At 43.2% G+C, this 25,014-nt stretch overlaps 1 protein-coding gene across 1 annotated transcript in view; it reads left to right on the forward strand.

Moving 5' to 3' along the window:
• Positions 1 to 25,014, forward strand: part of LOC308307238 (methionine synthase-like) — a gene marked incomplete at both ends in the record, with an annotated part of 46,407 nt that overhangs the window by 12,953 nt on the left and 8,440 nt on the right. The window contains 16 exons of the mRNA XM_080752411.1: positions 598 to 677; positions 1,222 to 1,334; positions 3,608 to 3,748; positions 4,752 to 4,937; positions 9,172 to 9,351; positions 10,677 to 10,793; positions 12,275 to 12,415; positions 13,277 to 13,366; positions 13,986 to 14,138; positions 14,589 to 14,696; positions 16,608 to 16,708; positions 17,831 to 17,898; positions 20,131 to 20,251; positions 21,551 to 21,632; positions 24,296 to 24,394; positions 24,585 to 24,660. Coding sequence (XP_080608537.1) covers positions 598 to 677; positions 1,222 to 1,334; positions 3,608 to 3,748; positions 4,752 to 4,937; positions 9,172 to 9,351; positions 10,677 to 10,793; positions 12,275 to 12,415; positions 13,277 to 13,366; positions 13,986 to 14,138; positions 14,589 to 14,696; positions 16,608 to 16,708; positions 17,831 to 17,898; positions 20,131 to 20,251; positions 21,551 to 21,632; positions 24,296 to 24,394; positions 24,585 to 24,660 — 1,856 coding nt within the window. The remainder of the gene's footprint in view (positions 1 to 597; positions 678 to 1,221; positions 1,335 to 3,607; positions 3,749 to 4,751; positions 4,938 to 9,171; positions 9,352 to 10,676; positions 10,794 to 12,274; positions 12,416 to 13,276; positions 13,367 to 13,985; positions 14,139 to 14,588; positions 14,697 to 16,607; positions 16,709 to 17,830; positions 17,899 to 20,130; positions 20,252 to 21,550; positions 21,633 to 24,295; positions 24,395 to 24,584; positions 24,661 to 25,014) is intronic.

Raw genomic sequence — 25,014 nt, forward strand, 5'->3', positions numbered from 1 at the left:
CAATTCTTTTAACATAACATGCTGCATTCAAGTTCAGGAGAGTTTGGACAAAGCAGTTCTCTTGAATGCTGCCTTCAGGTCAAAGTTTTTTTCCACCATAGTAAAAACTGCATTCATGGTCTGGGGAGGTCTAGCCCAAGGAATGTTTTTTGTGCAAAACATATGCTTGCAATGGATTCAGCATCATGAAAAACCCCTGGTTAGACCCCTCACATGCTACTTAAAGAAGATTTTTTGGGGGTCCTTTTTTCCTTTATACTGTAGCAAGTGAATGGGTAGGTGCAAGACATTTTTAAAAATGAACACCTTGGGACGATATTTCAGCCTGTTACCTAGCAGAATCTTAAAATACAACCTTTTAACAGCTAGGTGGCGAGAAAAAAAATCCACCCTATGCGCGTGGACCCCCCTTTCCTACTAGACTAAAAGGGCAGGGGCTCAATCCCCCTTTGATGTCTATGTGTGCACATGCCTGTTCAAACAAAACAGTAAGACCAAACCTTCTCTCTCTCTCTCTCTCTCTCTCTCTCTCTCTCTCTCTCTCTCTCTCTCTCTCTCTCTCTCTCTCTCTCTCTCTCTCTCTCTCTGTCTATCCAGGGCCATAGCAGAGGCAGTCAAGCAGTGCAGGCCTAGAGTGCCCTCTGCTGATATCTTTAAGAACTACATGCTGCTCTCAGGTAACAGAACCTCTTACTAGGCCTGCACAGTAAAAACCGAACTTCTTGCATTCCATTTGTACAATTTCAGAGTTAAATTAACTTAAATTAACCTACTTTCAAATACTACATTGTATTGCTATAGCAAATGTTTCTCAAATATAGATACGGCGCTGTGGTACTACGGGCATACATGAAAAATCAATGTTGTGATGACACAGAATATTAATAGAAAGCAATACTTATTTGCATTAAACTGTTTTATTTTGAACATATTTACATAAAAACTTAATGGACTTACCGAAGTGTTATGACCACAGTTTTAAAATCTCCATATATCGCTAAAAACCCCAGAACAACAATCTACTTGTCTTGGACTCTTCGCCCTCCTGGACCTCCAAACTGTGGAATAATTAAACTCCATGTTACATTTACCTTGCTTATAGTAAATCGCTCTGGATTAAGAGCGTCTACTAAATGCCTAAACTGTTAGTTGTAAAACCGTGGTGATTACCATTCTTTCACTCCATTTCTAATGTTCTTCAACACATTCCCTGGTCATTAGGGCTCGAGCCGTTCAGGATTGGTCCCGACACTAACTTCGTCAACATCGGAGAGCGCTGCAATGTGGCGGGCTCCCGGAAGTTCGCCAGGCTGATTCTGGAAGGAAATTACGAAGTGAGTCTGGCTATTATGTTGTTTGACACACTGATTCAGAGCCATCAGTTTTACCCAGGGGCATAGTTCAGCCGATTTGCGCTGTTTTTCCCCGCGAGGTACCAAAAAGAATTGTCTACATTGGACCCTATTCGTTTTCCCCTTTGATTTTCTAACCTTAATAAACGTTGTCATAAATACTTTATGGTTCCTGTCGCTAGTGAAAAACTCCCTTTCAATCACCATGATATGCATTTTGAGCAAATATGGTCCCATTTATGTTAAACTTGATGATACATTTGCGGGGGGAGTGGCCAACTAAGCTGATACCAGCCGGCTGTGTTCTTTTTCGTGTGCTGTATTTCGGGAGGCTCCGACCACATTCTCCCATGTATCCTTGCAGTTCCACGTGACCGTTGGCAGCCAATAGCATTCCTTATGATTCCTGGGGTACCTTTCAAACAATGATGGCGACACCCATACAAGGGACAAAAAAAACTCATTTTCGCTGCATAGAAAGCAATGGCGTCGCACCGTCCATATTTTTCTACAATCTATGGTTTTACCACCCATCGGTATCGGCAAATATGCGTGTCCCAGTTTTAAAGGTAGGGTAAGTGATTTTCTTTGTTTAAAATAGGTGTTAAATAGGTCTATATTGGAACACTATAAAAACGGTGCAATTCTGTGAAAGGGTGGTTGCAAAGTGTACTGTCCATAGACTGTACAAAATATGGAAGGTTTGAACCCATTGGTTTCTATGCAATGAAAATTACGCTTTTTTGCCCTTGTATGGGTGTCGCCATCATTGTTTTAATGTGGGTACCAGGAATACTATTGGATGCCAACGGCCACGTGCAACCGCAGGGATACATGGGACATTGTCTTGAGCTTGCTGAAAATAAAGCACACGAAGAAGAACCATCACAAGCCTATTATCACAGGCCCCTCCTACAGCATTCCCTGCTTTAACATCAAGTATAACATAAATTGGACCACAAAACGCATATCATGGTGATTGAAACAAGGCTTTAAACTAGCGAGAAAGGAACCATAAAGTATTTATGACAATGTTTATTAAGGTAAGAAAATCAAATGTAAAAGTTTGGGGGAAATTAATGGAATCCTATGGAGAACATGTTGCTTTTGGTACCGGAACAGCGCAACTAGCGGCCAAACAGGAACTTTTATTTCCATGTTTGCTTCATTTTAAATCCGGACAACTGGCCCCCTGGTACTGTCACATGAATCTTGACCAATCCTGTCAGATTGGACATTAATGTACCGGTTTATATCGTCCAAGTAGAAAGGGGACTGAAAAAGTCCATTGAACTCAATGGACTTTTTGGGGTTACAGAAATGTTTACAGAAATAGAAAATGGACGAGAACAATAGTCTGGATTCAATCAAACTGAAAATGTAACTTTATGTGTATTTTATATTGTTTGAACGTTTATTGTTTACTTTGTAGGCCAACGGTCTTCAACAGGGGTCCGGGACCCCTAGGGGGTCCTCAGAGTCACCACAGGGGGTCCTCCAAATCTTCGTGTGACCACTTGAACCCTTGCGTCCATATTTGGAGAACTTTAGCCAAAAATAGCAGATCTACAAGCTCGTGAGCTTGTAGATCGGCTAAGAGGTTTGGTGTAGAGGGGGAAAAGAGCAGACTAACTACAGAGTTAAAGGTCAAGTTTATTAAGTATTGACGGTTCAAGTGTGAAAACACAAATTGACATGAATCCAAAATACACTGATGACAAACGATGAAACTATCTGGAATCTGGGGGTCCCTGCTTCATCTCTTTCTCAACTAAGGGGTCCTTGGCCTGAAAACGTTGAAGACCCCTGGTTTACAGTGTAGGCTCAAAGTAACCTCTCCTCTCCTCTCCCTTCAGGAGGCATTGAGTATAGCCAAGGCCCAGGATAGATGAATGTTTACAGTGTAGGCTCAAACCTCTCCTCTCCTCTCCCTTCAGGAAGCATTGAGTATAGCCAAGGCCCAGGTGGAGATGAATGTTTACAGGCTCAAACCTCTCCTCTTCTCCCCTTCAGGAAGCATTGAGTATAGCCAAGGCCCAGGTGGAGATGAATGTTTACAGGCTCAAACCTCTCCTCTTCTCCCCTTCAGGAAGCATTGAGTATAGCCAAGGCCCAGGTGGAGATGAATGTTTACAGGCTCAAACCTCTCCTCTTCTCCCCTTCAGGAAGCATTGAGTATAGCCAAGGCCCAGGTGGAGATGAATGTTTACAGGCTCATGTTTACAGGCTCAAACCTCTCCTCTTCTCCCCTTCAGGAGGCATTGAGTATAGCCAAGGCCCAGGTGGAGATGGGAGCCCAGGTTCTGGACATCAGCATGGATGAAGGGATGCTGGACGGCCCGGCTGCCATGGCTCGCTTCTGTAAATACATCGCCTCCGAACCTGACATAGCCAAGGTGAGACATGGAGCAGTGTTGATTTCCTTGTCTAAAACTATGGCGAAAAATGTTCGTCGACTATCTTTTTTCACTGACGAAAAACGAAATAAGAACTAAATAAAAACTAAGACTAAATATATTGATTTCGTCAACAGATAAACAAACCTAACCCTGTCTCTGACCCCAACCGTACGCATAGCCACGTAGTTGGAGTAACAAGATGCATGCCCCCCCGAACATACATTTTAGTCGACAAAATCAACTGTATACTTCGTCTAAAATTTAGACTAAAATCTTATGACGTTTAGTCGACTTTTAGTCGACGTTTAGCCCCCCCCCCCGAACATACATTTTAGTCGACAAAATCAACTGTATATTTCGTCTAAAATTTTGACAAAAATCTTATGACGTTTAGTCGACTAAAACTATAGACTAAAAGTAAAACATTTCAGATGACTAAATTATGACTAAAACTAAATGCAGTTTTATTCAAAAGACAATGACTAAAACTAAAACTAAATTTGCTCAAAATCAACACTGGCATGGACATTAAATGGAAATTCTATTAGATTAGCATTATAATTATTATTATTATTTTATTAGAAAATCTTCTTTGGAGTATTGCTCAGTTGAGCTTCTAGTTATCACAGACTGAGCAATACCACAACGTAGAAATATTCTGTTACAAGTTACTTGAGTACAAGTGTACTAAAGCCTCGATCAGAGTCGGTTCGTAGTCTTTTTGAGTCAGGAAACTACAACGTTACGTCATTCCTCGCGGTGAAGAGCTTTCCACCGCGAGTCCCGACGTTTTTACTTTCAGACAGATAGGCTCTTCACCCGTTCACTGATTGGTCGATCTAGACCAGTCAGTCACGGTGAATAGGACTCCACCGTTACTTACTTTGATGGCCTTCACTTATTTTCTGACTTGATGTGGAAAGCTTTCCACCTAACATTTGCGGTGGATAGCTCTTCACCGCAGACTCTGATCTAGGCTTTACATGTACTTGTTGTTCAGCTTCCTCTGTGCATCGACTCGTCCAACTTCTCAGTGATCGAGGCGGGGCTGCAGTGCTCTCAGGGGAAAAGCATCGCTAACAGTCTCAGCCTGAAGGAAGGTGAAGAGGAGTTCCTGAACAGGGCCAGGACTGTGAGACGATACGGCGCTGCCGTGGTGGTCATGGCCTTTGATGAAGAGGGACAGGTCAAACACACGCACGCATGCACGCACGCACACACGCATGCACGCACACCAAGGACGTGCTGGCCATTGGGAAAAGTGGGACAACTCCCGAACGGCCGATCATTCCTGGCCGGTCCAGGCTGGCCATTAGGACAAAATTAAAAATAAAATGTCGGTTTCAAATTTGTAATTTTTTTTCGCAAAGCTAAGCCCTGCTTCATCATAAAAGGCCGTCGCACAAAAGTAGTGAAAACAGCAGATCTACAAGCACACAACGGCTCACGGTGCGAGGCGTTGTGTGCTTGTAGATCGGCTGTTTTCACTAGTTTAAATCATTTTTTAAATGATAAATACAAAACAAACGGTTTTGGACTTATAAGGTTTCCACCCGACAACGACGAAATATAACTCATGTAATTGGCCCAGTGTCAAATGGCAAATCTTTGAGTAGCAGCAGGCAGCAGCGCTATAGAGAGAGATCTCTCTCTATAGCGCGCAATGAGGGCCTCTACAACTCTTTTTCACGGGCTGAATCAGGGGTCCAGCACGTCCCTGGCGCACACACACACACAATACACACAGACACGCACGCACGCACGCACGCACGCACGCACGCACGCACGCACGCACGCACGCACGCACGCACACAATGCATGCACACTCGCACAGCACACCTACATATTTTGTCGGGTGGAAACTTTGTCCGCTGGTTTTGTATTTATTTTTGTCTTAAAAAACAATTTAAAATAATGAAAATCGATGATCTCCAAGCACCTCACACCACAAGGCGTTGTGAGCTTGTAGATCATCTATTTTCACGAGTCTTGTGCAACCGTCTTGTATGATGAAGCAGGGCTTTACTTTATGAAAAAACGTACACATTTTTACAAAGTTTCTGCCCGACTGTGACGATATTGATACAGATGTTGACATCTATACACAGACCGATGTGTCAGAAAGGCCATAAACATAATGGGCCTGATTCGCTAAGCTGGTCGTAACAATGTGTAAATAAATTGACTAAAGGACGGTGTATTCTCTCTAATCACAAACATGACGCGCGATTCACGAAAGTGTGTGCAGATTAACGATATGTGCGGATCGCAGGTGTTACTCTTTTTTTTCCTGAAAGTGACCGGTTCTAGGGTTCAGGTGGCCCTAAGCAAGATTATTTTAGGTGGCCCCCCGCTGACAAAAAAGACTATTCACGATATTCCTGGCCCTCTCTATGGAGGCTGCCATTTTCTTTTACAGAGGGTGTGTGCTTAAAAAAAACATCTTTTCACTTCCTCCCAAGTAAGGAAGTGACACGGAATTGTCTGTTGCCAGATTTTGCCAAAGAAATAAGCCCAACAGAAGCAACTAGGCTATACTACTTTACATTTACAATTGAAAATAGCAGATCAGCAAGCGCACAAATTGTGAGCTTGTATATTTGCTATTTAAAAAAATATTGAGGGGAAAAAAAGAAATTTGAATATTTTTGAAAGATTTTAACAACATAAATCTGTGTGGAGGTCCCTGGCACCACATATTTTCAGATGGGGGTCTGCAACTGTGGACAAATATGTTACACTGGGGTCCTTGATATGAAAAGATTTGGGAACCACTGGTTTAAAAAATATTAGAAAGTAAGCCCAATAAACAACTACACAAATTGCTTATTATAAGCAGACATGGCAACACCGGTTCATTCAGAGCCAAGAGCCCAGAGCGCCTCTACTGACACTTTAATGCAAGGACACAGGAAACCAAATGATGTTTTTTATTTTCTTTCAGGATGTGAACAGGAAGCCGGGGGCGGGGCCAGGAATAACGTGAATAGCACTGGTCATTATGCTACTACTATAGACTGAAGTAATTAAAGTGGGTAACAGCTGAAATCAATAATATATCAGTATTCCGATATTAACCTGCGGGTCTTGGCCACATGTCGAGAGGGCCACTTCACACTCACTCCACAATGCATATAGTGAAAAATAGCTGATCTACAAGCTCAAAGCGCGTTGCAGTCTTCTCCCTGTGATGTGGCCCCCTTATGGATGTGGCCCTAAGCGACCGCTTATGTTGCTTATGCTAGGAACTGGCCCTGAGTCAAAGGCACGTTCACGTGTTCAACTCTTCAAAAGGGACAGATCTACAAGCCTACAGGGCGGCAGGACACACCCACTTGACATCTTGTAGATCAGTGCATTTGCGCAAGCGAGTCCCTCGTGCGATTAAACGTTAATAAAGTAAAAAGACAACTCTCACGTTGTATTGAGAATAAGAAGTTAGTTTACACAATATGTTTAATCTCAAGACCCAAAGGCTGATAACACTTGGAAAGGCTATTATAAACCCTTTCTACTGAACAATCGTTCACTCACCTTTGCCCAGGTGATGCAGGAATCCACCAATAATATCAGATTTATTTTATTATCAGAGCTTTATTGACTAGTAAGACACCTCAGGGCGACATGCGGCGAGGTCGCGGCAATTCTTGGCCCTCTGGCCAGTGATGTATATCGGACCAGTTACCCAAATATGGAGATCCATGTACTGTATATATATCCTTTTATGCCCATACATGGAGATCCCTGTCTGAACCAGCCGCACAGATATGGGCTGTCTTCCTCCATATCTGGGCATTCCCACGTGAAGTCCTGTTAGATATGAGCTTAATATTGATGACATCAGGGATCTCCATATATGGGCATAAAAGGGATTCCGTTAGAGTGGTTCCCATGACATCACAACATACAATATATTTTATGCCAATACATGGAGATCCCTATCTGAACCAGCCACACAGATATGGGTAGTCGGGGATCCACATGCCCAAGGAATAGGGTTGAACCTGTGATGTTCTGCCGCACTTTTTATTTCTGTTTTATCTATTAGTTTGGTCATTAAGGTCCACAGAATGAGAGGCCTGCTCTGCCGGAAACATCGCGAAAAAAAGTTATGGCCATTTGTATATGCACTGTCCCATCGACTCCACTACACAGGAAAGGAAATATATTATAAAAAAGAAAAATTCTGCTTTAAGTAGCATGTGAGGGGTCAAATTGGAGGGTTTTTCGTGATTCTGAATCCATTGCAAGCATTTGTTTTGCACAAAAACATTCCTTGGGCTAGAAAACGAACCAACAAAAGTTTGAAAAGTGATGACTCATCACTGTGATGACTGTGAAAAGTGATGACTCCTCACTTTTCACACTTTTGTTTGTCCGTTTTCTAGCCCAAGGAATGTCTTTTGTGCAAAACAAATGCTTGCAATGGATTCAGAATCATGAAAACTCTCCAGTTTGACCCCTCACATACTACTTAAAGCAGATTTTTTTCTTTTTTAGAATATGTCCTTTCCTGTGTAGTGGAGTCGATGGGACAGTGAATATACAAATGGCCATAACTTTTTTTCGCGATGTTTCCGGCAGAGCAGGCCTCTCATTCTGTGGACCTTAATGACCAAACTAATAGATAAAATAGAAATAAAAAGTGCGGCAGAACATCACAGGTCCCCTCCCATTCTGAGGGACTGGATCCCCGGCTAGGGCCATGTCTTGGCCATCTGGCAAGTGATATATATCGATGACATCAGGGATCTTCATATATGATGGAGACTATGATGGTCTCCACTTGTTAACAGTTCTGCTGCCGTTGACAATCCTCACCGTCATTGAAAGGGTTAAAATCATGGTGCCGTTGACGGTGAGGACTGTGAATCTTACTGTATTTACAGTAAAGTATAATTACTTACTGTACGTCGCTCCGGTCCCGCCCGCATCGGTAATGTCCGCGATTTGTTTACAACGCACATCGGGCGTGCAAGCGAAGTGAACGTCCTCCATAGTAAATCCATTGAGAGGCCTATAAAGAGAATTCATTTACTCAAAAAGAGACATTTTGATACAAAGGGTGGTCTGCATACTGTACACAATACACTCGGCTGGGCACAGCCATGTTTCCCTTCTGGTCCCACAGACTCACACTGTCAGGTGACTAGATGACGTAATCGTTGCCGTCAAGTGATAATCCAAAAAAACAAAAACAACCCCCTTCCGGCCCTTCAAAATAATAGCGGCGGCCTACGGAGGAAACGGCGCGGCACCAAGGCACCAAACATCCCTTCAGATTAAAAGGCAGTACATGTGTTAACACATTTCTAGGTGATAGCTTATCACCCACAAGTTGAGGTGATAGCTCTTCACCTCATACTAGAATAAAGCCTACAGTCACAAGCCTTTCACGTGTGGTTCATCTTCTCCTGCAGGCAACGGAGGCAGAGCGTAAGGTCCAGATCTGTACCCGGGCCTTCCACCTGCTGGTGGATAAAGTGGGCTTTGACCCCAAAGACATCATCTTTGACCCCAACATCCTCACCATCGGCACAGGCATGGAAGAACACGACGATTTTGCCATCAACTTCATCAAGTCCACCAAGCTTATTAAGGTAAGGGGGAAGCGAAGGGAAGAGTTGGAGCGGTGCCATTTTCCACACAGATAACTCATCTGTTTTCAACTCAAATGAGGGCCTGAACGCAAATCTGTGTCACTGTAACCACCACCATTATTTTATGCTTTAACTATTAAGAAATAGCAGATATGCTGCGAGCTTGTAGATCTGCATTTTTTTTTTTTTTTTACTTGAACATTTATGCAAGTCTTTGAATATGTTTGACCCGATTCTATAAATGTCTTCTGTATCCTTCTTCTAAATCAGTGGTTCTCAAACCTTTTCATGTCAAGGACCCCCAAGATTACATGTGTTTGGCCGCCGCATTTCAAAATATGTTGTTCCAGGGACCCCCCACTAATATTTTAGTTACAAATGTTCGCTTTTAGGGGGCACGGTGGCGCAGTGGTTAGCACTTCGCCTCACAGCTAGAAGGTCCTGGGTTCGATTCCCGCCGCGGGACGCTGTGGGTGCTGGGGGCGTGTTCCTCCCTCCGCATCATCAGCGCCCATACCCTAGGTGGGGTCGACGATAGGGCCTTTCTGTGTGGAGTTTGCATGTTCTCCCCGTGTCTCCCAGGGTTGATACCCTCACAAAAACATGCAGTAATCCTGATCTCAATAAATGCCTCTCCCTGGCCAGCCGGGGCGCCTGATGGAGGGGAAAGGAACTGTTCCTTCCACACGCTAAGTCCATCCCGGGGAAATCCCCCCCTGTCAGGTGAAAAGAAACAACTTGGATCCTCATGCATAGAAGGAAGCTTGAGGTCAGTCCGTTGTCTCCCCAGGCACGGCAGAGGGAGAGCAGAGCCCAGGATTACATAGGCAATTGGCACTGGGTGAAAATGGGTTGCAAAATCGTAGGATAAAAAGTATTAAAAAAAAAAAAAAATGTTCGCTTTTAAAAAAATATATTCGAAGACTTGCAAAACAAATCACGATTTTTTCAAAAATAGCAGATCTACAAGCTCGCAGGGCAGCACTCGGTGCCGTGCTGTGAGCTTGTGGATCTGTAGAATGGATCAATATTTGAAGCGATCACTGCCCAGTGCCCACCCATGCCACTGTGACCCCCCGCTGCTCTCAGCCGACCGTGGGCAAAGTCAATGGGTGGTCTCGTATCATGTTCCACGGCACACTTTACAGACACTTGCCTCAAGCGTGTGTGTGTGTGTGTGTGTGTGTGTGCGTGCGTGCGTGCGCGCGTGCGTGCGTGCGTGCGTGTGTGTGTGTGTGTGTGTGTGTGTGTGTGTGTGTGTGTGCGTGTGTGCGTGTGCGCGTGCGTGCGGGCGTGTGTGTGTGTGTGTGTGCGTGCGTGCGTAGGAGACCTTGCCGGGGGCCAGAGTCAGTGGAGGTCTGTCCAACCTGTCGTTCGCCTTCAGGGGAATGGAGGCCATCAGAGAGGCCATGCATGGAGTATTTTTATACTATGCTATCAAGGTACAGTACACACACACACACACGCACGCACGCACACACACACACATACACAAACGCACCACTGCTCACTTCAAACTTGGTTTGATTTTTTTCCCCCTAATCGTGTGGTCTCAGTTGTTATATGAGATACATAAAGGTTTCCTGTGCAAATAAGCCGAAAAGCTTACTAGGATCTCATTTTAGTTGACCTTGTACCAGTGAACTTTGAAACTGTACCTTTTCCTATGCAAACTTATAATAGTCTTCAATCAATCAAACAATCGTGATAGATAGCACCTTAACTCTGCAGCTGCACTGAGGCACTCCAATTTATTTTAGAGTTGTGCATACTACTTGTATCCACCAAACGTTTCCTCAAAACTCTTAAGTGTAACCACTAACCAGTCATTACAGACAGCAATGTTAGCTTAGCTTAGCTCATGTGAATATTTTGTGTTTACAGTGAGAAACACTACAAACACTAATAATGTAATTTCCTCTTCAAAGCACTTAAAACACAGACTGCAGGGCATAGCATGAACCATTATGTATTCTCCACATATTTACCTGAAACAGGGAGAAGAGTGTATGGAACAACACAGATGTCTTCTCTCATTCAAAGGTCTGTAGCATAGCAGACTCCATCTCTGAGTAGGTCATTACAGGCATAGCCGATTCTCTTCACTATAGAAATACTATGAAATACAATGAATCAGCTAGGGAAAAAGAAGGAAAGAAGGGGGGCACTGGGGAAACCACTCATACACACACAAACAAACCTCCTGGCTGATGGGGAGGAGAAAAAAACATTGTGGGGTAAAAAAAAAAGCATGCTTGAGCCTTCCCTTGAGGATGGTGCCCCCTTGTGGTTGATGCCCCGTGCTGCAGCACCTTCAGCCCGTTCATAAGTCCGGCGCTGCATACTAGAGCCCAATAACCCATGTATCGGCCATCATTTGACTTTATTGTTTTGTTTGGGCGGCATCGGTATTGGCAATTATTATCTCCATATATTCATACTTTTTTTTTAGAACACTGGATCCTACTACATAAAGCTCGTAACCTTTTATACTTTCAAATTATTTTTGGGACTGAGTTACTAGGGCACAAAAATTGTTGTGAAAATGTGTGCAAATCTTTGAATATATGTATTTTTAAGCGAACATTTGTAACTCAAATTTTCCTTCTGGGGGGTCCCTGGAACTAAATAGTTTGAGATGGGGGTCCGTGGCCAAATACATATCATTTTGGAGGTCCTGCACGTGAAAAAGTTTGAGCACCACTGACATAGAAACATAGGTTTATCTTGCACAGATCTTGCACAGATCTTTTGCACAGATCTACAAGCTCGCAGCGCAAAATAATGCGTAATAATGCGTTCCGAGTCTAAATGGGTCAAACCCCCTCCCCCTATGAACAACATTCATATGAATGTTCTTCCCCCCATATGGGGGGCCCGCAGAATTTGGTGCGACACCCCTGCTCTCTGTCCCCCCCTGCAGGATGGTCTGGACATGGCCATAGTGAATGCAGGGAACCTCCCTGTGTACGACGACATCGATAAAGAACTGCTGCTGCTGTGTGAGAACCTCATCTGGAACAGAGAGCCCGACGCTACTGAGAAACTGCTGGCCTACGCACAGGTGTGCACACACACACACACACACACACACACACACACACACACACACACACACACACACACACACACACACACACACAGACATGTACGTACATCAGTGCATGTACGTGTACGCACAGTATTTGATGAAAAGGGCATAACAATCCTGTTCTTCAAAGCGGCTGAGATTCATATATCAAACTAAATTGCTAGTGCACACAATACACAGATATTGATTGTCTAATACAGTTGTGTATACACACCACACACACACACATGTGTACACACACTCGTGCAAAGGCAATCAATCACACGTAAACATTGGCATGCAGAAATTATCAAGAATGAGTGCTACACATACGTCTACATGTATAGCACAGGCACTGCACACACTTGAAAGATCTTAACCACTTAGATATACTTTGTTGCATAGTAAAAAATAGACGATCTTCAATCGCACAATGCATCACGCAATGCGTTGTGACCTTGTAGAACGGCTATTTTAGCTATTTTTTTAAATTATTTTAAAGAACTGTTTAGTTTTGAAAAAAACAATTGGTGAAAGAAATGCAAATGCCATACCTGAAGGCGACATTTAGGAGAATTGCCTTTTCCAAACTCTCCTGAACATTAATACAACATCTTATGTTAAAAGAATTGACTTCTCTGTGTAGAAATCCATGCCATTACCCCACATCTCCAGTATTGACTTGATTATGCTTAGTTTAGTGCGGTATCAAGCACCGAAAATAGCCGACCTCCAAGCTCACAACGCGTCGCGTTGTGAGCTTTGAGGTCTGCTATTTTCGATATTTCCACCAAAATTCCCTTTTAGAAATCTCAGCCCCTGCCTCTCTAACCTTCTCTGGACGTCCCTGTACAGCATCATGCCCAAGGAGGGAAGAAGGTGGTTCAGACTGATGAGTGGAGACAGGGAACAGTGGAAGAGAGACTGGAGTACGCTCTCATCAAAGTAAGACAACCCATCAACCCACCACACCTTCATCAAAGTAAGACAACCCATCAACCCACCACACCTTCATCAAAGTAAGACAACCCATCAATGCACCACACCTTAAGAAAGGATTCCAACACTGTTACGTGCAACATGTAGAGTACATGGGGGAATGACGCGTCATATTCAATGCATTGAATAGGCTACATTTGAATGCAGAGCAATGCTCAGTGATCAACTGCATTGACATGTTCATTTTATACTCTACTACGCAATAGGGGGCGGCATAGCTCAGGGGTAGAGAAACCGTTATTAGAGCACGAAGGGTTCCCGAAAGGTTCCCAGTTCGAATCCGGGCTCCCCCTGAGTTAATGTCGAAGGTTCCTTGAGCAAGACTCTGAACCCCTAATTGCTCCCGGGGGAGCAAGTGGGTGCCTTGCATGGTTTCCTCTGCCATCTGTGTATGAGTGTGTGTGAATGGGTGCATGTAATGCACAATCTATGTAAAGCGCCTTGGATAAAGGACAAGACGTTATATAAATGCACCATTTACCTATCCAGTATAGATACAGCCTCATTTCCTGTTCTTCTGTTCTTCTGTGCGTGCGTGCGTGTGTGTGTGTGCATGCGTATTTAGGGAATAGATAAGTATGTGGTGGAGGACACAGAGGAGTGTCGGTCTCAGGTGGACCGTTACCCCCGGCCCCTCCACGTCATCGAGGGTCCGCTGATGAACGGCATGAAGGTGATCGGAGATCTGTTTGGAGGCGGCAAGATGTTCCTCCCACAGGTACACACTGTAAAACATGGTTTTCTCTTTAGTTCAGTGGTTTTCAACAAGGGATGGGACAAGGTTATTATAGTAAACGAAAACTAACTAAAAAACGAAAACTAGACTTGATTATGCTTAGAAAAACTATTATAACCTTGGGATGGGACGATAAGCGATATTATCGTTTATCTTGATAAAAAAAAAACACAATAATCGTATTGTGGAGATTTAATTTATAGTGAAATCGTCCTCCGTCAATAATGCACTGGGATCAATTCACCTTTTATTTGCCGAGCTGCATATCAAGCGGCCACCTGGAACCCCCTCAAGGACCACTGGTGGTCCCCGGACCACTGGTTGAGAACCACTTTATGGTACGACTACGACGTGTTTTGCTGTCTTGGCTTCATCTGGTGCTCCTGACACCTGACACATTTTTCAAATTGAACACCTGGTGTGTCTTTGCAGGTGATCAAGTCAGCCCGTGTGATGAAGAAGGCTGTGGGTTATCTGATCCCCTTCATGGAGAAGGAGAGACAGCAGATGATGGAGGTCTCAGGGACGACGGAAGAAGTGGTCAGTCAGAAGTGCACCACGTATCGATACATATAAACTGGCATTATATTATTTACACCCATCTCCATCTTCCTCAGTCACACGACTTACGCTTCTCTTATACCCTGCCAAACCCGAGGAACCCGAGAATTTCGCGATGTCCCTCCCTGCCACGCCCGAGGAACCCGAGAATTTCCGCCATTTTGAAAAAATAAATAAATAAATTCAAAACATTTTTTTTTTCAAAAAATGTTTTGGGACCCCAAAAACGTTAGTAGGCATGATAGCGATCGCGAAATTGCTTGTTTAACCCCCATACAACCCCCATACAACTCAGGTAGCAGACCTCCAAGCTCACAACAGTGTAAAACATAATGGCTGCTATCTCATGAATGCCTGAACGGATTTCCATTCGGATTTTTTTGTTTGAAAGCTGTGAGCAATGTGGACACACGTGGTGCATTATCTAGGCATGGGTGTGCATGATCCGTGCACTATGAATTACATGGAAGTCTATGGAGACGAATGGCAGTTAAAGAGTACGAAGGTATTGTTAAATGGCAGCATATGAGTTAAGCTGGTTGCACACTGCTGCGTTTTTCGTTGCGAAATGCGTTTTTCAGGGCAAGTGGAGAGAGAGAGATAGAGAGAGCAAGGGACCGAGTGGTGCGCGAAACGGGCGGCAGTGTGCAAACGTGACTGACATAACGTGAGGTTGATTTTTTTATTTGCGTGCTCCGAAATTCAGTCCGATATTCGGCCCAAAAAACGCAGCAGTGTGCAACCACCTTTACTCCTTATCTTTCATAAAAACAAGTGTTCATATTTTAGATTGTAATTAGAGAAAAGAAAGGATGAGTGTTCAAATGTTTTCATTCACTTCTTTCTATTGTTTTAGCGATTTTAATTACTTTGATTTCAGTGCATGGGGTTATGCGTGCAAGTGCTTAAATGTGTCTTTTTTTAGACACAATAAGCCGTCAATTTCTTTATTACTATATACAGTAACACTACTAGCCCCCAGAAGTCACATTTGCCCATGAAAGATTTTGGTGCATCTTGGGAATGGGCTTATCGTATCTAAAAAGACATATTTAGCCACTTGCACGCATGCATGCCCCCAACAACTGACATCAACGTAATTAAAATCACTAAAACGATAGAAAGAAGTAAATGAAAACGTTTTAACACTCTTTTCTTTTCTCTAATTACAATCTAACATATGAACCCTTGTTGTTAAAAAACAAAGTTGTCATTTAAGCCAGCCTACAAGTTCACACAGGGACGTGCTGGCCATTGGGAAAAGCGGGACAACTCCCGAACGGCCGGGAAAAAATTAAAAATAAAATGTCTGCCTTCGTTCCATTTTGGGGGCTGTGTGGCCAACAAAGTAAATCGGTCAGAAACCTCGTATCTCCAAGTTTCAAATTTGTAAATTTCTTCGCAAAGCAAATAAGCCCTGCTTCACCATACATTACAAGGCCGTCGCACAAAAGTAGTGAAAACAGCAGATCTACAAGCACACAACGCCTCGCGGTGCGAGGCGTTGTGTGCTTGTAGATCGGCTGTTTTCACTAGTTTAAATCATTTTTAAAATGATAAAAACAAAACAAACGGTTTTGGACATACAAGGTTTCCACCCGACAACGACGAAATATAACTCATGTCACTTGTCATGATCTGAAATGACAAATCTTTGAGTAGCAGCAGCGCTATGGAGAGAGATCTCTCTCTATAGCACGCAATGAGGGCCTCTCCAACTCTTTTTCCCGGGCCGAATCAGGGGCCCAGCACGTCCCTGAGTTCACATCAGGTCACATCCGACAGGTTGTGAGCGACACATGGAGTCGTTTGCCTCTGTCGGCAAGCGACTCCATGTACTGTACGAATCAGCCTCGGCGCTCAACTGGACGTTCTGTCCGTCCGCTACAGGATCCGTACCAGGGCACCGTTGTGTTGGCCACGGTGAAAGGAGACGTCCACGACATCGGAAAGAATATCGTAGGCGTGGTACTGGGCTGCAACAACTTCAGGTAAATAGTAAAAATCACACCCAATGTGAAGTGAGCGGTGGTCGTGCTTGCAGAACGTCTTCAGACTAGGATTTGAGTCTAGGATGTACAGGCTATGCTACACACACACGTTTTGCTATGGCAAAACGCTGAGGAAAAAGGCTACAGACACACGCACAGCCACTGTATGGAGCGGTTTACCACCGCTCAAAAAATTAAAGTTTTAAAAATCGTTCTATAACTCAAGTGGATGTCAAAATCCACACTGCAACTATAACAAAGACAATGGTGAACAATATAATTATTGCGACCGAAAGGTAGCAGTTTACTATGAGAAACGTCACAGCTTGTCCATGTCCGTCTGTCTGGACGTGTAGACGTGTACACATTTTCACGGTCTATGGGTTTGCCGCTCTGACATGATGCTCTGATGTCACTGTGATGTCAAGGGAACCACTCTAACAGAATGGGTTTGCCGCTCTGACATCACGCTCCGGCTTCACTGTGATGCCACACTAACAGAATCCCTTTTATGCCCAAATATGGCGACCTTGGACGCCCTGAGGCGTCTTACTAGTAGTTATAGTTGTCGTCATAGTTTAAGAGCTTGGTTGGATTTGCCACATCCTCATAGCCATTTTATTTTACTTTTTATATATAATTTTAGTGGCGTAAACGGTTCTAGCGGCTAATTTGTATTTCTTTCTTTATTCTTTATCCCTGCAGTATTTTGTTTGTGCATAATATTAATTGGAAATGCTGTGTGTATATGACACTGGTTCTCAAAGGGTGCTTTTCGACCAGCAAAGAACCGATTCGGGTTCTTTCTCCAGCCTATGGGATGAACCAGAGGTGAGCTTTTCCACCGAGAACCGGAGTTGGTTCCGAACCGTAAAAGTTGGTTCCGAACGGTAACCACAAAATCCTTGGTTCCTCCGGTTCAATCTGGTTGAATCTGGTGGAAATGTAAGCCGGTTCTTGGCTGGTTCGCAAGAACGAACCAAGGTTCCAAGAAAGCTGAAGGGCACTGGTTCTTGAACCAATTAAGGTTCTTTTGGTCGAAAAGGCCCCAAAGTGGGGTCTGAAATACACCGGTGTGGGTGCATTTCAGTGGTATAAACCTGGGTGTTCTGTGTCTTTCAGAGTGATAGATCTGGGTGTGATGGCAACGTGTGATAAAATATTGATGGCAGCTGTAGAGCACAAAGCAGGTACGTTCATACAACCTAATTTAATTTATTTTATGAATATTGCATTGTAATAATAATATGAATACACAGAGACAGACATGTCTCCTCTCCTTTGCTGTGCATACTAAAATCTGCTGTGATCATTTGATTCTTGAGAGACAATAAGGCTACTGTATGTACAGACTGGTAACCCAAAGAAAGATGTTGGCCTATCCAGATTGGACTAAGATTAGTTTGAACAGTCTGAACAGAAAACACTCGTCGTTGATGGTGTGATATGCAATTCAAATCTGATTTCTAAAGATGTGTCTCAGACTGGACACTCGGAACACTGAAGTTTGATTTATGCATCACCGTCCGTACGATGGGGTCACTTGTTGAAAATAATCCACATTGTGATCTTGGGCATCAAATTTTTGTCCAGAGTATAAGTTATGCATTACTCTCGCTTTACGTGAGTAATGCTTCACATCAAACCCTCTAAGGCCAAAATATAGAAATACTTGAAATAAAAAAATTGAAAAAAATCAGATGGTGTTGTAAGAGTCCTAATAAGAGGAAAATGTAATGTTTTTTTCAAAAATATGTTTTTGTAAGGTTTTATAGCCATAAATCATAAATCATAAATCATGCTCTAATTTACATATGGGGGATATTTTTTCACAATAATAACATATGTACATGTTCTAGACATTCTAATGATCACCAAAAAAAATAGTATAGGCATTTTACTTATGTTTTTGTGAGGAATAGCTTCCATGAAAAAGTGAGATGTTGTTCGTCAAAACTCTGGAATGTCAGCGGGTGTGGCAGGTGTGAATGTCAGCCCCTGTGGGGGGTATTTATATGCAAATATCGTGGCCAATGGCATTGTAATACTAAACAATAGAATCCAATGGTGATGTTTAGGTGGTAGGGGGAGCAAAAATAAAATGATTTAAACCTTTTTTTGGATAAAATACAAACGTTGTAATATTACAACAGCGGGCCTTAGAGGGTTAATACCACGACATCCAATGCAGGTACGATATCCCATCTGATCTCAGCAAATAACAGTGTGGACAGTAAGTCCTAAAGGTCATATTTGAGAAACAAATCGTCACTGTCGGGCCAAAACCTTGTATCTCCAAGTTTCAAATGTGTACGTTTTTCCACAAAGTAAAGCCCTGCTTCATCATACAAGGCCGTCGCACAAAAGTAGTGAAAACAGCCGATCTACGAGCACACAACGCCTCACGGTGCGAGGCGTTGTGTGCTTGTAGATCGGCTGTTTTCACTAGTTTAAATCATTTTAAAAATGATAAATACAAAACAAACGGTTACAAGGTTTTCACCCGACAACGACAAAATCTAATTTGCCTGCAGTCTCTACAAAGCCTAAGACCGTAAGTTTGATAAAACATTGAGAGAATGAGATTAATGCTTCTTATTACCCGGCTTGGTTGAATGCTTGATTCTGATTGGTCGAGCGCTGAAATCAGCGGTGAATTATGAGCGTATAATGACCGCTCCGCTCTATAATTCACCGCTGCCTAATCAAAGGCTCAGAGCAGCTGCTGTATTCAGGCTGCACTGCGTGGATTTCGTGCCGTATCCAACATGTCAGCCATGTAAACAAACACACAGCGACATTTACAACCAAACGTTGCTCTGAAGAATGTCTTTAAAAACATTTGAGGCGAGAAATAGACGACGCAGTAACAGAAATGGATTCTATTTGTACAGCACTTCCTTGTTTTCCAAGGCGACCGTGTTGCGCTCGGGGGGACGCACTTTCAGCCGTCTGTAAACAAGGAAACACTTTGTTTACAGACAGACTGGTTGATTTTAGTTTTGAGTCAAATTATTAATTTTATGTATTAGCCGGGTAATAAGTGCTATAAGGTCTTGCTGCTTGGTCATTATGGCTTATATTGAAACTTCGGGCTAATAATTCCCCTCGGCTCCGCCTCGGGGAATTATTACCCCGTTGTGTCCATATAAGCCATAATGACCGCGCAGCAAGACCTAATCGCATACATATTCATTCCGTTCTGAATAGTCATCAAATATTATGTTCTGTGGCCCTGCAGTTCTCCACCATGCCAGAAGACGTTTGTTCAAGGAACTGTATGAATTCAGATCTGAAGCCTCTTTTCTTGCAGTGTTGTGTTTATGAGCAGAAAAGCTCGCTTTTCTGCTCATAATGATCCGACGGGAAAAGTAATTTGTCTAAGGAGAGGTTATCTGTGGTCATGTGATGTGTTCTTCCAGACATTATTGGTCTCTCGGGTCTCATCACCCCCTCTCTGGATGAGATGATCTACGTAGCCAAAGAGATGGAGAGACTAGGCGTGAAGACCCCACTACTTATAGGAGGAGCCACCACATCTAAGTAAGATCTCTCTCTCTGTCTCTCTGTCTATAGTGGCCTTTTCCACCGGCAACCGGTTCCAGAACCAGTGCCGGTTCAACTTTCTTGGGAACCTTGGTTCGTTCTTGGGAACCGGCTTGCGTTTCCACCAGATTGAACCAGAGCCAAGGATTTGGCTCTGGAACCACAAAAAACAAGGATTTTGTGGTTTCCGGTTCCGAACCAACTTTTACGGTTTGGAACCAACTCCGGTTCTCGGTGGAAAAGCTCACCTCTGGTTCATCCCATAGGCGGGAGAAAGAACCGGAACCGGTTCTTTGCCAGTGGAAAAGGCCCCAGTCTGTGTCTCTGCCTCTCTCTCTCTCTCTCTCTCTCTCTCTCTCTCTCTCTCTCTCTCTCTCTCTCTCTCTCTCACTAACACTTGAGCCTGCAGCATTTTACAAATGACGGCTAACTTTCTTTGTTGGCTTGTGCAGCACTTCCCGAACCGAACAAACTTTCATTTGGCCTGGACAAAACTATTTTAAACACACATTTCAGTTCCCCACTATGGATTTGGAACGACATATACCCACCTGCCATTCGCACACAAACTCTGACAATTATCTTTGACATCAGTTTCCGGAGACAGACATTGTGGACTTTATTAGTTGCCATCTGGTTGTGTTTGTGCTCAGAGAGGAATTATAGAGGTTTACACCCACTAAAATCCTTGACCAACTATTCTTCAACTGACCACAAGCCACCAATCACATATGATATTCGTTCAGCTATAGCAGGTGTTCGGACTAGTTAGGAAATCTTGTAGGTGAAGAAACTACAGGACGTCGTTCTTATAATTCAGTTGGAGTATGCAAGTTGCCTAGTAATACAGATACAGTAGCCTACTTCAGTTCACACATACGTGCACATACAGTACATGCAGTCATGAATATATTTGCACCTTGTCAACATGTCCTCTCTGCTGACACTGTACGGCAGTGGCTCAGGGGTAGAGAAACCGTCATGAGAACACACAGGATTCCCGAAGGGTTCCCAGTTCGATCCCGAGCTCCCCCAGAGCAAGACTCTGTCTGAACCCCTAGTTGCTCCCGGTGAGCAGGTTGGTGCCTTGCATGGTTTCCTCCGCCATCGGTGTATGAATGTGTGTGAATGGGTGAATGTAATGCACAATCTCTGTAAAGCGCCTTGGATGAAGGCGCTATATAAATGCAGCATTTACCATTTACTGTACTGTAAGTATTTAATATATTTCATAGTTACCGTACCTGAGTTTATGTTTGTGTTGCATTGTCTTTGGTTTTGTGTTGTGTTGTGTAGGACCCACACAGCGGTGAAGATCGCTCCTCGCTACAGTTCTCCTGTTGTTCATGTTCTGGATGCCTCCTGGAGCGTCATCGTGGTGAGCGTGGTGAACCCACAACCCACTGCACACCAGGGACGTGCTGGCCATTGGGAAAAGCGGGACAACTCCCGAACGGCTGGTTCATTCCTGGCCGGTCCAGGCCGGCCATTAGGAAAAAATCACACTCGTGTGAACTGAGCGGTTGTGTGTGTGTGTGTGTGTGTGTGTGTGTGTGTGTGTGTGTGTGTGTGTGTGTGTGTGTGTGTGTGTGTGTGTGTGTGTGTGTGTGTGTGTGTGTGTGTGTGTTTGTGTGTGAGTGTGCCTGTGCCTGGCCTGTGCCTGGCCTATCCTGAACAACAGCGCCCCTCCCTTAACATGTGTGGTCAGAAAAGGTTACTGCAGTGCAGGCTACATACCCGGAGACAGACAGACAAACAGACAGACAGACCCACACACACGGCCACGTATAGGAGCGTTGTGACCACCGCTCAAAAATGTAAAATAAAATGTCGGCCTTTGTTCCATTTTGGAGGCTGAGCGGCCAACAAAGTAAATCGGGCAGAAACCTCGTATCTCCTACTAGTTTACAATTTGTAATTTTTTTCACGAAGCAAAGCCCTGCTTCATCATACATTACAAGGCCGTCGCACAAAAGTAGTGAAAACAGCAGATCTACAAGCACACAACGGCGTTGTGTGCTTGTAGATCGGCTGTTTTCACTAGTGTAAATCATTTTTAAAATGATAAATACAAAACAAACGGTTTTGGACCTACAAGGTTTCCACCCGACAATGACGAAATATAAGTCATGTAATTGGTCCACTGGCTTGTCACTTGTCATGATCTGAAATGGCAAATCTTTGAGTAGCAGCAGCGCTATAGAGAGAGATCTCTCTCTATAGCGCGCAATGAGGGCCTCTCCAACTCTTTTTCCTGGGCTGAATCAGGGGCCCAGCATGTCCCTGACGTGGTGAACATTTACAACCCACTGAACAGCTACTACACGTCCTCAGATTTAGTGATTTACTTATAACTCATGAGGCTACTTTCCATCACCTGTTGAATTGGTTTCAAATCCATGTGACAATTATTCTCTTCGTTTTAGATTGTATTGCTCATCAATTGGGCAAAGGCCACGTACAAAATGTACCCACATTTAGATATACTATTAATTCTGAGGCTATTAGTATGTAACCATGGTCACTTCACACAAGAGGAATTACAATTTACAATTTAAGCATTTAGCAGACGCTCTTAATCCAGAGCGACTTACAATAAGCAAGGTAATGCATCAATACATCAACATCAATACATCAAATGTAATAAAAAAAAACCAAGACTAGAGTTCAATAATATTTTTCGTTTTTTGTCGCATTCCTAAGACAAAAATGTGATAACAATAAATTTACCCCCATTTGTTCCGGATGGGGACCCGTTTCGAAACGGGTCCCCATCCGGAATCAATGGGGGTAAATTTACTCAAATCAAATTTTTGTCTTAGGAATGTGACAAAAACTAAAAAATATTATTGAACTCTACTTTCCATGGCATGAGTAATCAATAGAAAAAAAGTCATTTTGGGGGTGAACTACTCCTTTAATGCAGCCCTCAGGTTAATATCAGAATACTGATATTAACTTATATTATTGATTTCAGCTGTTACAATTCCAAACATGCAAACCCACTTTAGTGACTAGTAGTATTAAAATGTTAGACTTTTTTTTACGTCCAATGTATTTTTAATTACGTTTATAAAGGTATAAAGTATTACTAAATGCATGTGAAATTAAACAAAAAATGTAGATTTCAGGATTCCAATTCAAAAATAGCAAAAATAGCAGATCTACAAGCTCAAAACGTGTCGCAGCGGCTATTTTTGCTACTCTTAATGGAGATACAGGTAAGAGGTTTTTGCTTGACAGTAAAATATAGTGGCCCTCTCCATCATCAAAGTTGCCCACCCCTGGTCTAGAGCAAGTGGATCGTTGTCCTGGGGTTTTTTAGAGAAGGTTTTGGGGAAAACCAGTGCAGACATCATGTCATGTCATCTTTCGGAAACCAGGGTTACAATTTACAACTTAAAGTATATAATCTGTCCCCAACATAACATGCTAATCTAGACTCTGATTACTATAAAACACAACACCCATTATTGATTATTATTGATGCAATAATACTGCACAGCTTCTGGTAATGACTGACTCTGTTCACCTCTGTAGTTCTGCCACTGACCACCATGCCTCTGTCTGTCCCTAGTCCACTAATGTACTGCATGCAAGGAAAAAAAAAAAATATATATATATATTCTTGACTTATTTGCACTGACTTTGGTCACTTATTTTCTGGCCCTGTACTATTGGGTTGTGTTGGTTGTACTGTGTACTATTGCTGTGTTGATATGGCGGTGTGATACTTGTGTTGCATGACTGCATTGACTAGCATTGACTGTTATGTGCACTTTTTTTGTTTGGCATTGTTTGTTAAGTTATGCTTTGAGTATAGCTTTTTTTTTGTGTGTGACGTCACTGACGTGTGAATGTTTCGTGGTCACTTTATGTATATATTCTTCTTTTTTTTGTGCTTGCTCTTTGGACTGTACACTACAGTACTATTTTTCTTTCTTCTTTGTAACTTGTAACCTTAACTGCTGTGCTGCCTCTGGGCAACTGAATTTCCCCCGTGGGATAATAAAGGTATCTATCTATTTATGCACCACACAGTGCTCCCAGCTCCTGGATGAGAGCGCGAGGGAGGAGTACTTTGAGGAGGTGACTGAAGAGTACGAAGACGTCAGGAACGAGTACTACGATTCACTAAAGGTACGGAAGACTGCTGGGAGCTCCATCTCTAAGACAGTGGTTCTCAACCTTTTTTGCCACCCCCTATTTCTTTTTGAAATTACGCCTCTGGGCACCGCTCTCTTCACACGGGGTCTGATCTTTCCTGTCCTTGTGCCCATCTCCGTCCTATTAACTTTCTATTAACTTCTTCCCTACTCGTCTCCTTCAGGATCGTCAGTACGTGTCCCTGGCCCAGGCCAGAGAGAATGGTCTGCACATAGACTGGCTCTCACTGCCCAAACCAGGTCATTACTCGAGGGAGAGATACATTAATGTATTACAGCCACAACATACTCACTGTACACATTACACTGTACACATACTATAAAAACACTACCAAATACAAGCAAATCTAATGAAGAACATGAACTGCAGCTTTAAAGGACAACTTTGTTTTTTTACAACAAGGGTTCAGAAAAAGTGAGAGTTAAAATGTTTTCATTTGCTTCATTCTATTGTTTTATCGTGTTTACCGTGCAAAAATGTGGGGCATGCGTATGCATGGGGGCATGCGTACAAGTGGCTAAATATGTCTTTTTAGACACAATAAGCCAGCAGTTTCTTTATTGCTATTTACAGTAACACTTCTAGCCCCCATA

The sequence above is a fragment of the Nannobrachium achirus genome, assembly GCF_963921795.1.
Source record: "Nannobrachium achirus genome assembly, chromosome: 21".
Classification (NCBI taxonomy): Eukaryota; Metazoa; Chordata; class Actinopteri; order Myctophiformes; family Myctophidae; genus Nannobrachium; species Nannobrachium achirus.